The sequence below is a fragment of the Apodemus sylvaticus genome, chromosome 8, assembly GCF_947179515.1.
Source record: "Apodemus sylvaticus chromosome 8, mApoSyl1.1, whole genome shotgun sequence".
Lineage (NCBI taxonomy): Eukaryota > Metazoa > Chordata > Mammalia > Rodentia > Muridae > Apodemus > Apodemus sylvaticus.
The window spans coordinates 23,892,714-23,908,235 of NC_067479.1; the positions used below are offsets into that span (position 1 = coordinate 23,892,714).

General features: G+C 41.5%; 1 protein-coding gene across 1 annotated transcript; it reads right to left on the bottom strand.

Moving 5' to 3' along the window:
* Nucleotides 1–396: 396 nt before the first annotated feature.
* Nucleotides 397–10,705, bottom strand: LOC127691198 (chondroadherin-like protein). The gene is made up of 2 exons (XM_052190772.1): nucleotides 10,580–10,705; nucleotides 397–3,681 (listed from the first exon to the last, which is right to left on the bottom strand). The coding sequence occupies exon 2, from the start codon at nucleotides 3,673–3,675 to the stop codon at nucleotides 607–609; it is 3,069 nt and encodes a 1,022-aa protein (XP_052046732.1). The 5' UTR covers nucleotides 3,676–3,681; nucleotides 10,580–10,705; the 3' UTR covers nucleotides 397–606.
* Between the last annotated feature and the right edge of the window lie 4,817 nt (nucleotides 10,706–15,522).

The window sequence follows — 15,522 nt, forward strand, 5'->3', positions numbered from 1 at the left end:
CAGGGGAAGAGAAGGGGGCTTACGGGACTTTCGGGGAGTGGGGGGCGGCTAGAAAAGGGGAAATCATTTGAAATGTAAATAAATTATATCAAATAAAAAAATAAAAAGACAAAAAAAAAAAAATGTCATCAAAAGTTCACACACAAAATCAAATCATAAATTGAAATAGAAGTTTACAGAAGAGTATGTTTACATGCATATCCATAGGGAATAATTATCTAGCTAAATATTCATCATTTGTCACAGCTCCACAGGTTCACTGATGGTTTAAAATCATAACTAAGTTATTAGTGAAATTTTGTATATATAAACCCAGTCAATATTTTATCTTCTGTCCTAGCACCTATAATAAATCGTTAGTTCCCTTTTTTATGACCTTTGGTTAATTGTTTTACAACTTCTTGGAATGTGATTTGAGTAGGTAAAAAGTCTGGTTGCCATCTAAGAGCAATTAACTGGTGACACTAAGGAGAATGGTAGGGTTCTCACTGCAGTTTTGACATTCAGAAAGGGACTTAATAGCAGTTCGACTATAAAAGAACTTAAAAATCACAGAGATTATCTTAGGAATTCTGATAGGATCTTAAACTTAAGTTATCTATTTGTCTATATAGTAACACGAAAGACAGTCCTTGTGGCAGGGACATCATCATAGTCCTCATAGTCTGTGTCCCCACCATCAGTAGGGCAGCCCTTCCCTGGGTAGGAGTAGACAGGCACATGGCCCACATTGGCACATCGTACACTGGCCACATTAGGAGTCATGGCCTTAACATCTACACCCTCCTTACATGCATAGACATTGTTGGAATTTTCCTGGAGCCAGCGACTCAAGTAGAGGATTTCACAATCACAATACCAGGGGTTGTCATAGAGAAACACAAAAGGCAGGAGGAGGGTCCCAAAGAAGCCCTTTGGGACTCTGCTCAGCCAGTTCCCTTGAAGGTCGAGGACAATGAGCTCCTCCAACCCATCGAGGAGCCCAGGAGGCAGCTCACTCAATTTGTTGTTGGCCAGATTGAGTTTCCTCAGATTGGTTGTGGGCACCAAGAGCCCAGAGGGCAGACTCTTCAGATCATTGTTCTGCAAGTAGAGCTCATAGAGTTGGCTTAGGCCTTCCAGGGCACCAGGAGACAGTGAGCCCAACTTGTTGAAGGAGACATCTAGAGTGGTGAGTGCAGGCAGTGCCTGTCCTAGGGAGGGCAGGCTTTGCAGGTTATTGTGGGATAAGTCCAGGGTTTCCAGCTTTAACAGTTTAGCATTGGTCTGCAGGCTGGTCAACTCACACTTATCCAGGTATAGATGAGTGAGGCGAGTGAGATGCACCAGGGATGCTGTGGAGAAGGGACCCAGTTGGTTTCTGCCCAGGTGGAGGGAGCCTGTGTCTGCTGGCAGGTCTGCAGGCAGTGCTGTCAGATTCTTGTTCTCACAGTTTACCTCCAGTAGGCCGGTCACTTTAGAGATACTACAATTGAATACAGTATTGAGTTTTAGACTGTAGGAGGTTGTGTGAGATTCCATGGTGTCTCCAAGTGTGGTAAGACCTGGGATCTGTGTGTGGATGAATGTAGGTTGTTTCTTAGTGGGTTCGTGGGTTGGAAGCAAAGAAATCATTTGGCTATCTTGAGAAGTAGAAGGTGCTGTGGAGAGTGGGCTCCAGTGGGTAGAATGAGTTTTAGTGTCAGTAGAGAACTTGACCTCAGTCCTTGTGGCAGGGACATCATCATAGTCCTCATAGTCTGTACCACCACTATTAGTAGGGCAGCCCTTCCCTGGGTAGGAGTAGACAGGCACATGACCCACATTGGCACATCGTACACTGGCCACATTAGGAGCCATGGCCTTAACATCCACACCCTCCTTCCATGCATAGACATTGTTGGAATTTTCCTGGAGCCAGCGACTCAAGTAGAGGATTTCACAATCACAATACCAGGGGTTGTCATAGAGAAACACAAAAGGCAGGAGGAGGGTTCCAAAGAAGCCCTTTGGGACTCTGCTCAGCCAGTTCCCTTGAAGGTCGAGGACAGTGAGCTCCTCCAACTCATCTAGGAGCCCAGGAGGCAGCTCACTCAATTTGTTGTTGGCCAGATTGAGTTTCCTCAGATTGGTTGTGGGCACCAAGAGCCCAGGGGGCAGACTCCTAAGATCATTGTTCTGCAAGTTGAGCTCAAGGAGTTGGCTTAGGCCTTCCAGGACACCAGGAGACAGTGAGCCCAACTTGTTGAAGGAGACATCTAGAGTGGTGAGTGCAGGCAGTGCCTGTCCTAGGGAGGGCAGGCTTTGCAGGTTATTGTGGGATAAGTCCAGGGTTTCCAGCTTTAACAGTTTAGCATTGGTCTGCAGGCTGGTCAACTCACACTTATCCAGGTATAGATGAGTGAGGAGAGTGAGATGCACCAGGGATGCTGTGGAGAAGCGACCCAGTTGGTTCCTGCCCAGGTGGAGGGAGCCTGTGTCTGCTGGCAGGTCTGCAGGCAATGCTGTCAGATTCTTGTTCTCACAGTTTACCTCCAGTAGGCCGGTCACTTTAGAGATACTACAATTGAATACAGTATTGAGTTTTAGACTATAGGAGGTTGTGTGAGATTCCATGGTGTCTCCAAGTATGGTAAAACCTGGGATCTGTGTGTGGATGAATGTAGGTTGTTTCTTAGTGGGTTCGTGGGTTGGAGGCAAAGAAATCATTTGGCTATCTTGAGAAGTAGAAGATGCTGTGGAGAGTGGGCTCCAGTGGGTAGAAGGAGCTTTAGTGTTAGTAAAGAACTTGACCTCAGTCCTTGTGGCAGGGACATCATCATAGTCCTCATAGTCTGTGTCCCCACCATCAGTAGGGCAGCCCTTCCCTGGGTAGGAGTAGACAGGCATATGGCCCACATTGGCACATCGTACACTGGCCACATTAGGAGTCATGGCCTTAACATCTACACCCTCCTTACATGCATAGACATTGTTTGAATTTTCCTGGAGCCAGCGACTCAAGTAGAGGATTTCACAATCACAGTACCAGGGGTTGTCATAGAGAAACACAAAAGGCAGGAGGAGGGTCCCAAAGAAGCCCTTTGGGACTCTGCTCAGCCAGTTCCCTTGAAGGTCGAGGACAGTGAGCTCCTCCAACCCATCGAGGAGCCCAGGGGGCAGCTCACTCAATTTATTGTTGGCCAGATTGAGTTTCCTCAGATTGGTTGTGGGCACCAAGAGCCCAGGGGGCAGACTCTTCAGATCATTGTTCTGCAAGTAGAGCTCATGGAGTTGGCTTAGGCCTTCCAGGGCACCAGGAGACAGTGAGCCCAACTTGTTGAAGGAGACATCTAGAGTGGTGAGTGCAGGCAGTGCCTGTCCTAGGGAGGGCAGGCTTTGCAGGTTATTGTGGGATAAGTCCAGGGTTTCCAACTTTAACAGTTTAGCATTGGTCTGCAGGCTGGTCAACTCACACTTATCCAGGTATAGGTGAGTGAGGAGAGTGAAATGCACCAGGGATGCTGTGGAGAAGCGACCCAGTTGGTTCCTGCCCAGGTGGAGGGAGCCTGTGTCTGCTGGCAGGTCTGCAGGCAATACTGTCAGATTCTTGTTCTCACAGTTTACCTCCAATCGGCCGGTCACTTTGGAGGTACTACAAGTGGTCTGGGAATGTAAAGGACTTGGGAGCAGGAACAGCAAGATGAGGAGAGCCATATCAACCTGTGGGCAAAGGGATGTCAACCATTACATCATTTTCAAGGTTCTAGCCCTTTACTACTGTAGTTCTCAGGATCCCATCTAGAAACAGTTTCCACACCTCCCCAGACTTTTTTCTCCTCTTCTACTCCTGCCTCCAGTCCTCAGTTCTTATTCCCTCCTTAGATCTTCTGTCAGGAGCCATAATAGGACAAGCTAATATACTAGCAGGTTATCATCCTGCAATGGCTTGCTTTGGATCATTGTATAATCTGTGGCAGGTGAGCCCTCATTAAGCAAGGCTGTGAGGGACTAATTTTAGGATTCTTGCTATTAATATGCTTTTCCCATTATTATTAAACATATATAATAATCAGTAAGTAATAGCACACCCCTTTGGAGTAGATCTCTGCAGATCCACAAAGATGTTCAGTCTTATAGTGATGCTATGTAGACAAATAGATGACTTAAGATTTAATGATTATCCTATAAGAATTCCTAAAATTGTATCTCTGATTACTAAGCTCTTTTATAGTAGGACTGCTATTAGGTCCTTTTATGATACACAAAACTCTAATGAGAACTCTGCCAGTCTCCCAAGTGTCACCAGTCAATTGCTCTTAGATGGTAACCAGACTTTCTCCTACTCAGAGCACATTCCAAGAGGTTGTAAAACAATTAACTAAAGGTCATGAAAAGGGAACTAACAATTTATTACAGGTGCTAGAACAGAAGATAAAATATTGACTAGGTTTATCTATAAAAAACTTCACTAATAACTTAGGGGTTTAAACTTTCTATGAATCTGTAGAGCTAAGACAGGTGTTAGATGTTTAGCTAGATAATTACTCCCTATGGATATGCATGTAAAAATTCTCTATTGTAAACTTTTATTTTAATTCATGATTTGAATGTTTGTGTGAACTTTTGATGAACTTTGTAATATGTGATCATGTGTTCTTAAAGATGCTTAAGGGATGAGGACAAAGAGAAGAGTCTGAACAGAGGAACTTAGGGGAGAGAAGCAGAGGTGAGAACTGAACTGAGAGAAGAACTGAACTGAGGAGATTTTAGTCAGAAGAGAACAAGATTATAAGGAGAATGCAGAGTGGAATAACTTAAAAACTATACGTAACATAAGAAAGCTTTGAGCTTTATTAAAGTTTCTTTAATGAATGTAGGTGCCCTTGTGTTCAAAGCATAGATGTTCAGAATTGAGAGTTTATCTTGGTAGCCTTTTTCTTTAACCAGTATGAAGTGTCCTTCCTTATCTTTTTTTGACAACTTTTGTTTGAAAGTCAATTTAATCTGATATAAGAATAGCCATTCCAGCTTGTTTCTTGGGACCATTTGCTTGGAAAATTGTTTTCCAACCTTTGACTCTTAAATAGTGACTGTCTTTGTCACTGAGGTGGGTTTCTTGTATGCAGCAAAAAGTTGGGTCTTGATTACGTATCCAGTCTGTTAGTCTATGTCTTTTTATAGGGAATTGAGACCATTGATATTAAGAAATATTAAGGAAAAGTGTTTGTTGCTTACTGTTATCTTCTTAGTTAAAAGTGAAATTCTAGTTGTGTATCTATCTTCTATTTGGTTTGTTGAAAGATTACATTGTTGATTTTTCTATGGTGTGGTTTGCCTTGTGTTGGTATTTTCCACCCATTATCCTTTGCAGAGCTGGATTTGTAGAAAGATAATGTGTAAATTTGCTTTTGTCATGGAATGTCTTGTTTTCTCCATCTATGGTAATTGAAAGTTTTGCTGGGTATAGTAGTCTGGGCTGGCATTTATGTTTTCTTAGGGTCTGTATGACATCTGGGAGAGTTCAACACCCCACTCTCAAAAATGGACAAATCATGGAATCAGACGCTAAACAGAGATACAGTGAAACTAACTGAAGTTATGGACCAAATGGATCTAACAGATATTTGTAGACTATTCCACCCTAAAGCAAAGGAATATACCTTCTTCTCAGCACCTCATAGTACCTTCTCAAAAACTGATCATATAATTGGTCACAAAATGGGCCTCAAAAGATACAGAAATAGTGAAATTATTCCATGTATCTTATCAGATCACCACGGCCTAAGGCTGGTCTTTAGTTCAAACAAAAGCAATGGAAAACACACATACACATGGACCTTGAACAATGCTCTCCTCAATGATGGCTTGGTCAAGGAAGAAATAAAGAAAAAAATTAAAGACGTTTTAGAATTTAATGAAAATGAAGGCACATCATACCAGAATTTATGGGACACAATGAAAGCAGTGCTAAGAGGAAAGCTTATACCTCTGAGTGCCTCCAAAAAGAGAATGGAGAGAGCTTACACTAACAGCTTGACAGTACACTTGAAAGCTCTAGTACAAAAAAGAAGCAAACACCCCCAAGAGGAGTAGACGGCAGGAAATAATCAAACTTAGGGTGGAAATCAACCAAACAGAAACAAAAGAACTATACAAAGAATTAACAAAACAAGGAGCTGGTTCTTTGAAAAAAATCAACAAGATAGATAAACCCTTAGCCGGACTAACCAGAGGGCACAGAGACAGTATCCAAATTAATAAAATCAGAAATGAAAAGGGAGGCATAACAACAGAAACTGTGGAAATTCAAAAAATCATCAGATCCTACTACAAGAGCTTATACTCAACAAGGTTTGAAAACCTGGATGAAATGGACAACTTTCTAGATACATACCAGGTGCGAACATTAAAACAGGATCAGATGAATCATCTAAATAATCCCATAAGTCCTGAGGAAATAGAAGCAGTCATTAATAGTCTCCCATCAAAAAAAGCCCAGGACCAGATGCATTAGCAGGGAACTCTATCAGCTCTTCAAAGCAGAGTTAATACCGGTACTCTTCAAACTTTTCCACAAAATAGAAACTCAAAGAGCACTACCAAACTCATTCTATGAAGCCACAATAATGCTCATACCTAAACCAAACAAAGACCAAACAAGGAAGTAGAACTTCAGACCAATCTCCCTCATGAACATTGATGCAAAAATATTGAACAAAATTCTGGCCAACCAAATCCAAGAATGCATCAAAACTATAATTCACCATGATCAGGTAGGCTTCATCCCAGGGATGCAGGGATGGTTCAATATATGGAAATCTGTCAATGTAATCCACAACATAAACAAACTAAAGGAAAAAAAACCCACATGGTCATTTCATTAGATGCTGAAAAGGCTTTTCACACAATCCAGCATCTCTTCATGATAAAAGTCTTGGAGAGATCGGGAATCCAAGGCCCATACCTAAACATAGTGAAAGAATATTTACTGCAAACCAGTAGCCAACATCAAGTTAAATGGAGAGAAACTTGAAGCAATCCCACTAAAATCAGAGACCAGACAAGGCTGCCCACTCTCTCCATATCTATTCAATATAATACTTGAAGTCCTAGCTAGAGCAATCAGGAAGCAAAAGGAGGTCAAAGAGATACAAATTGGAAAGGAAGAAGTCAAAATATCTCTGTTAGCAGATGATATGATAGTATACTTAAGCAACCCCAAAACTTCCACCAGAGAACTCCTAAAGCTGATAAACAACTTCAGCAAAGTGGCTGGATATAAAATGAACTCAAGCAAATCAGTAGCTTTCCTCTACTCAAAGGATAAACAAGAGGAGAAGGAAATTAGGGAAATGACACCCTTCACAATAGTCCCAAATAATATGTCATGTTAGGTGTGACCCTATAGAAACAAGTGAAAGATCTATATGACAAGAACTTTAAGTCTCTGGAGAAAGAAATTGAAGAAAGTTTCAGAAGGTGGAAAGAACTCCCATGTTCTTTCCACCTTCTGAATTGGCAGAATTAATATAATAAAAATGGCCATCTTTCCGAAAGCAATCTACAGATTCAATGCAATCCCCATCAAAATCTCAAACCAATTCTTCATAGATATAGAAAGAGCAATTCTCAAATTCATCTGGAATAACAAAAAAACCCAGGATAGCAAAAACTATTCTCCACAACAAAAGAATCTTCTGGGGGAATCACCAGCCTTGACCTCAAGCTCTACTACAGAGCAGTAGTGATAAAAACTATTTGGTATTGGTATGCAGACAGGCAGGAAGATCAGTGGAATAGAATTGAAGACCCAGAAATGAACCCACACATGTATGGTCACTTGGTATTTGACAAAGGAGCTAAAAACATCCAGTGGAAAAAAGACCACATTTTAAACAAATGGTGCAGGATCAACTGGAGATCTGAATGCAGAAAAATGCAAATCCGACCCATTCTTATCTCCTTGTACAAAGCTCAAGTCCAAGTGGATCAAGGATCTACACATAAAACCAGACACAGTGAAGCTTATAGAGGAGAAAGTGGGAATGAATCTTGAACACGTGGGCACAGGGGAAAAGTTCCTGAACAGAACACCAATGGCTTATGCTCTACAAACAAGAATCGACAAATGGGACCTCATAAAACTGCAAAGCTTCTGTAAGGCAAAGGACATAGTCAATAGGATAAAATGGCAACCAACAAATTGGGAAAATATCTTTACCAACCCTACATCTGATAAAGCGCTAATATCCAATGTATACAAAGAACTCAAGAAGTTAGTCTCCAGAGAGTCAAATAACCCTATTAAAAATGGGGTACAGAGCTAAACAGGGAATTCTCAACTGAAGAAACTCGAATAGCTCTAAAGCACCTAAAGAAATGGTCAGCATCCTTAGTTATCAGGGAAATGAAAATCAAAACAACACTGAGATTCCACCTTATACCAGTCAGAATGGCTAAGATGAAAAACTCGGGGGACAGCAGTTGCTGTAGAGGATGTGTGGAAAAGGGTACACTTCTTCATTGTTGGTGGGATTGCAAGATGGTAAAACCACTCTTGAAATCAGTTTGGCGATCCTCAGAAAATTAGACATGGTACTACCAGCAGACCCAGCTATACCACTCCTGGGCATATACCCAGAAGATTCTCCTACATGTAATAATGACACATGTTCCACTATATTCATAGCTGCCTTATTTATAATAGCCAGAAGATGGGAAGAATCCAGATGTCCCTCAACAGAGGAATGGATACAGAAACTGTAGTATATATACACAATGGAGTACTATTCAGCTATTAAAAACAATGAATTCATGAAATTCTTAGGCAAATGGATGGAACTAGAAAGTGTCATCCTGAGGGAAGCAACCCAATCACAAGAGAACACACATGGTATGTATTCACTAATAAGTGGATGTTAGCCCAAAAACTCAAAATAAACAAGTTACAATTCACCCAGCTCAAGAAGAAGGAGGATTTAAGTGAGGATGCTTCAGTTTCTCTAAGAAAGGAAACAAAATAGTCACAGGAGCAATAAGGGAGACAATGTATGGAGCAAAGAGTGAAGTAAAGGCCACCCAGAGACTGCCTTACCTGGGGATTCATCCTATAAATAGTCAACAAACCCCAACACTACTATGGATGACAAGAAGTGTATACCAAAGGAGCATGACATGGGTGTCTCTAGAGGGTCCCTGCCAGAGCCTTACAAATACAGAGACAGATGGTAACAACCAACTATTGGACTGGGCATGGGGTCCCCAATGGAGGAGCTGGAGGATGGTCCAGAGGAGCTGAAGGGGTTTACAGCCCCATGGGAAGAACAATGATTTCGGCTACCCAGATGCCCCAAGACTCCCAGGGACTGAACCATCAACCAAGGAGCACACATGGTTCCAGCCAAAAATGTGGCAGAGGAAGGCCTTGTTGGGCATCAGTGGGAGGAATGGTCCTTGGTCAGGCTTGGTAAAGGCTCAACAGAGGCCCCAACAAAGGGAAACTGAGGGGGCAGAGGAGGGAGTGTGTTGGATAGAGAGGTATATATGTGGAGGCAGGGGTAAGGGGGAGGGGAGGGGTTGGGGGGTCTTAGGGGATAACAGGGGATATAGGAAAAGGTTTTGCCATTGGCAATGTAAATGAAGACGATATTCAATAAAAAAAAGAAAACTAAGGAAACAATGTGCAGAATGTAAAGGGAAAAGGAAAAAAGGAGACACTGCAGAGAGCAGAAGGAGCGGGTAGGCTTCTCCTTACCATGAAACAGAGCAGGTCCCACGGCAAGGAGAAGGCAGGCTTAGTCTTATTAAAAGGAACAAAGCTTTTTTTCTTATAAACGTGTGTTTGATTCATTTAACGTTAGAAGGGTGGATGCCTTTTCCTTTCTACGCAGTAAAGATTGGAATTCATTTTTCATCCAGAATGAGTGAGTTCTTTCTGCTTGGTCTTTTGCTCCATATGTATATGTAAGTATGAATGTATGTGTATAAGCATGTAATTGTGAGAATGTATGCATGTGTGTGTGAGTATGAAATTGTGAGAATGCATGCAAGCTGGGCCCAAATATATTTGTGTGGAATTGCATAAATGAGAACTCTGGATGTATGAATCTGTGTGTGAATGTATGTGAGATTATGCATATTCACTTGTGTAAAAGTTTTTCTTTCTCTAAGTGTCATTCTCTAAGTGTCATTCTCTTCTCCTGGTTCAATAGAAGTTTATTGCTCCTAACTGTCCCCCTAGCTGGAGAAGCAAGAGGCATCTGGAAAATTGGGAAAGGTCTCTAGTAATCAATCCTTTACTTAATCTCCTACTGTTTTAGGATGAGGTGCTAACTGCCCGAGACTGCAATCTCTAGCTTCAGAGGAACACAGAAGGCAGGTCAGCTGCAATAGCATAGTAACTTAAACTTAGATAACCCTTTATTATGCAGGAACCCTAAATATCTCATAAGACAAAGTCTTACTCCTGAATTTTGTAAGATCAAGTCTTACCCTCTGTGGACACTTGCTCTTCCCCCCTCTGCTGCCTCAAGAAGAACCTACAAGGAAGAAGAAACACCTCCCTGCTGGGGGAGCTCCCAGCAATCCTCCTCCACCTCTGGTCCCAGACCCAACTTACAGTCAGGCAGCAAGACCTCTGAAGGCACGGAGCTTCTTCCAGGGTATAACTCGGTCTTTCTCTCTACCAGTTCCAAGGAGAGCCAGGCTAGGAGCAGGAAGAAGATAGAGATGAGGAGGAAATGACAACGTGATAATCAGCTCCTGTGACCCAGGGAACAGTCTCCCTCTCAGGCACAGGCTCATATCACTTCTTCCCCCAGCTTTCCCCAAAGCCCTCCCTTTGGTTTTACATTCTCACTTTCCTTCCAACCTAGAGAGGTCTAGAGACTCTACAGCCACCAACCACCAGCATTCAAAAGCCCTTTGGCATGCTACCTCTCTACTCCACAGAAGTTCTTAGAAGTGACCAATTCTCCTTCTGTTTCCTTACACTCCACTGTCACCTTCCCTATCCTAAGCTGAGCCCCTCCCCAATCTGGGGACTGCTGGCATTCTATTCTGCATCCCCTGGGCACGGGACTGGTGTTCTCTAAACTGATTTTGCAGCCTCCGTACTCAGAATCATCCCTCCTGGTGATGTGACAAGTAGCACTAATTTTCTTGGGTTTTGTCTTGCCTGTGTGGTTGACTCCTCTGTGGCTTCCTCTTCCTCTAGCTTTCTGGAGCAGTAAACCTGCATCCAGAGTATTTATAGGTTTTTGTAACATAACCCCATGGGATATACTTTGCTGTGCATTTAATCACCACTTCTACCCTAGACTTAAGTCTTTATCTCTAGCCTAAACACTATTTCCTGAGGCCTAAATACTTGGATTATCACTTGGAGTTCTCTTCTTGCATGTTCTTCAAGTACAGAAACAGTGTACATCACTGAGAGGTTCTGTCAGGAAGGTCATGAGTTTGAAGACAGCTTGGGCTACAAGAAAACCCTTCTCATTTAAAAAACAAAACAACAACATAACATCCAAAACTCAAGCATATTTTGAAAAATTGAGTTTATTATTCAAATAGCTTCATCTGCTGACCATGGCGGCACACGACTGTCTATAATATGAATCCATGGATAGCAGAAGCAGGAAGATTGTGAGTTCAGGACCATCCTGAGCTATGTACTGGGACCTTAAACCAAACAAAAAAGAAGCCCCACAAAAAAATAGCTTTTCCTCCTCTGTTCCACAACTCCTCAGTTATCTGGTGCTCCTTCCACCTTAACACCTGCTCTCAAGTCCTCCTGATTTAACCCTGGTGTCTTTCACATCCTTCCAACTCCCACTCCCTAGTCCAAGGGACAACTTCTTTGCTGCAGTAGCCTTCTGGTTGGTTTCTGAATTTTCTAACTTCCCTTCTATTTCCCATGGGAGAACTGAAAATCTGCTAATCTGTCAACTACTGGAACTCACCAGTGCCTCCTGACAGCTCTCAGGAGGAAATCTGAAGCACCTAAACAGGGGCCTACAAGATCTGAAACATGCCCACCTACTTGTTCAGTCCCATTGTTCAGTGCTTTGACCTCTCCTGATCATTCTCTCTCACACTGAACTTTCACTCATTGTCTTCTTCCTAACTCTTACATATCTGGCAAGTTCCAGCTCAAAATTCTTCCCTCTGGAAACTCTATTTTGATTTTACAAGCCTAGGTTAGTTGTCTGTTACAGAAAGGCAGCCGTCATGTCTGTGGGGCCACTACCCCATCTAATGATTAGAGCTCCTACCTTCTCAGAAGGGGAATCATGTACAAAATAAATGCTTTCTCAATTCTAACACTAACATGAAAAGTATCAAAACCTTCAATATATGTAATGAGACTAGAAATATCATCAAGTAATATAACAACAGGACTTCCCTGCTGATATCATTCTGTTCTTTAGTGAATACAGTGGTCTATTGTATCTTTTCTCATTTTTGAGCAGTTCATAAAACAAAAACTTTATGGAAACAACACTAACATCTGGGAAAGAGCAATTCCCAATACAAAGTAGGTACTCAATACATGTTTTTGATGAATAATGGATTTCAGAATATCTAGTCCTTAGAGAATTAACCAATGGTTTTTCAAAACTCCATAGATACTGAGATCCTCAAGACAATTCTTTAATTCAACAGATTTTGCAGAAATAACAAGATTATAAATCAATGAGAATAATGAAAGAGAGCAACACAATGTAAGTTAGCACTTGTTAAGATGATAAACTTTATCTTCTCCAGCAATTACATATGCTGACTATCGGAAATAGAGTTGCTTTCTTGCATGCTCACAAAGACATGTTTAAGAAAAGTAAAGGGAGGAGAGAGAGAGAGAGAGAGAGAGAGACAGAGAGAGAGAGAGAGAGAGAGAGAGAGAGAGAGAGCAGTTGTAGTTTGGTCTGTTCTTGTGGAGCAGACCAAAACCTCAGTTCCTAGTATAAACAAGTATTAGTTTTACATAGGACACCTTTGCAGATGACATTCTTAGAAGAATAGAGATGATAAGTCTGGGACCTGGTCGAAAAACCTATTATCTTACTTTTCCTACACAAAAGGATACTGCAACATAAGAGGGTACAACCCTGGGTCCCAGAGCTAGTAAGTGATCCTGAATTCCAGCGAGACCGGAAGTCTCATTCCCACTACTCTGAGACTATCAACTCAAGTGGCCGGATGTAGTCTTCTCAGCTTTGAGTGGGCCTGAAAATGCTGAGCAGTTTCCCAGCCATGAGCAGGCTAAGCAGACCTTGAACATTCGCCATGTCAGGGCTTATCAACCTGGACAGAGACATCTGTCTTGGCTGCAGTTGCAAATTCCCATGGGAACTTTGAAGTTTTGGCTGCCTATGCTGACCTTGCTGCTACAACTTACATCAACTGAAGAAAGGGACGGGTTTTGTGGGTTTTTTTTTTTCCTTTATAAACTCAAAGCTTATTATTAAACTTGGAGCCTTGATCTGAATTTGGTCTTGGCTTCATTGTTCTCTCACCACCCCTACCTTATTTCCAGCCTCCCTTTCAGGTAAACCCAGTTGGCCCGTAGTTGCTGGACAGCTTACAGGTGGCACCCAAATGAGGGGGCCTGAAAAGGGGGGAACTACTGAGGAATGCTGCCTTGGATGGGGCTCCACAGAAAACAGAAGACAAGTGGAAGTATCCAAGAAGTAAGCAACATACAGAATTAATGCTAGCGCTAGCCATAAATTTCATCATTTGAAACTCTTGCTGTAAAACAAAGTACATTCAGAGGGATACAGGCTGGGCTAAAGAGGTGCTAGCCTGACACCAACTTCACTTGCTGTGGCAGCATAATGGGGCAGGGGAATTCTAAACAGGTATTTGTCCACAGCCAAGAGCTGTTCCAGGTGAGAGAAGTAGAGTTTAAAATAAAATAAAATAAAATAAAAAGTAAAAAACAAAAAACAACAAAATAAAAAACTGATGCTAGAAAAATTCTTACCTCAAGTGTATTTTCTGCTGTGCATGGCTCCCAGAAATAGGAATGGTAAATATATAAGTGAAAGAATTAAACAAGTTGAGGAAGAATTGGGGAAGTTAGAAAAGCAGGGTGCTGGGGAGCAACTATCAGCTACCATTGTGCCTCCTCTCTCTTCTCTGGCAGAATTCCCAGAACGAGGAGATGAAGTTAGAGCTTGAACAAGAGAGAGAGAGAGAGAGAGAGAGAGAGAGAGAGAGAGAGAGAGAGAGAGAGAATAGGTTTCAGAAAATCAGTTGTTCCATTTTGGGGACATTTTATCAAGAGAAGGAAAATGGTTATAAGCTATTTCAGAGCTCTCCTAAGGACAAGAGGAAGTTGGGAGACATCCTGCTTTCTCTCTGGCTCCTACTGGAGATATCCTTAATTCTGGTTTGGATATCTGGGTCTCTTTGGAACATTAAGTTCTCTTCCCTCTCTGTCTATTGTCTGTCTTTAGTGTACCAATCTGTCCACATGTCTGTCAATTTATGTTTGTCTTTGTTTTATTATTTGAATGATTGTTGTTCTGTGTTTCATGTTGCTAAAACGGTTAAAACTTTATCTGCTGGCTGGCCATCCTTTGATTTAGTTTAACTTGTTTAAAATACAGTCTCAATTTGCACAGCAGAAACTGATAAGTTACCCTGCACTGTGGCTGGAAATCAAGCACACCTTGAAAAGTCTTGCTAAGGGCTGATTATTTACATAGCCAACAGCTTTTCATCTTTGGTACAAGGTGCTTTTCTCTTGAAATTATAGCTAAAAATTAAAAATAAAATAAAACGGTAAGAAATCTTTGGCTTAAATAAGTAAATGTGTGCAGCCACTTCACTTTTGTTTCTGACTGGTTTTTAAAGTATAAATATGTTCTCCATGTCTTGGTTATAGAGAGTATTGGCTCATAAGTTGTTGGGTTTGATTAAAAATTTGTAACAGTGGTAAGAGAAAGTTAGCTTAAAATTGATAACTCGGGGTTGGAGTCATTCTAAAGAACACATGGCATGAGCCAACCCAATAAAACAGGTCTCTAAAGATACTTCTAAACTGGCATAATATTTTATGTAATTCTTATCCTAGAAACTAGACTTATAAAAGAGAATTTAAGACAATGTCTCATTAATGATATATTAAAAGCTGTAAGAACTGGCAGCCAAACTTTGTATGTGAAAGTAATGCTCTTGATATTGATTTTAAAGAGAATGGATTGTTTAACACTGAGTTTTGTTTTTCAAAATTATGGACGTGCTCTAATATTGCAAAAGAAACTTAAAAATATAGTTAAACTGCCAGTGTTCTATTAGTTGCAGTTTACAATTCAATCACAAGCTCAAGATTTTAACTCATCCATATCTGTAATTAAAAAAAATATTCAGACAAGTAGTCTGGGTAGACTATATGTGCATACACAAGGCAGAGCAGACCCTAATGCAAGCAGATTATGGAAGGGTCAGCAACCAAAGAAGCTGGTGAGTAAATTGGTTCAAAGGAACCAAGACCTGAAAGGCCTTCTAGAGATGAGCAGGGACCAGTTTCATATCCCTAGCTACCATATACTTAGG

Coding starts and splice junctions, on each gene's coding strand:
- LOC127691198 (XM_052190772.1), bottom strand. CDS start 3,675: ATGGCTCTCCTCATCTTGCTGTTCCTGCTCCCAAGTCCTTTACATTCC.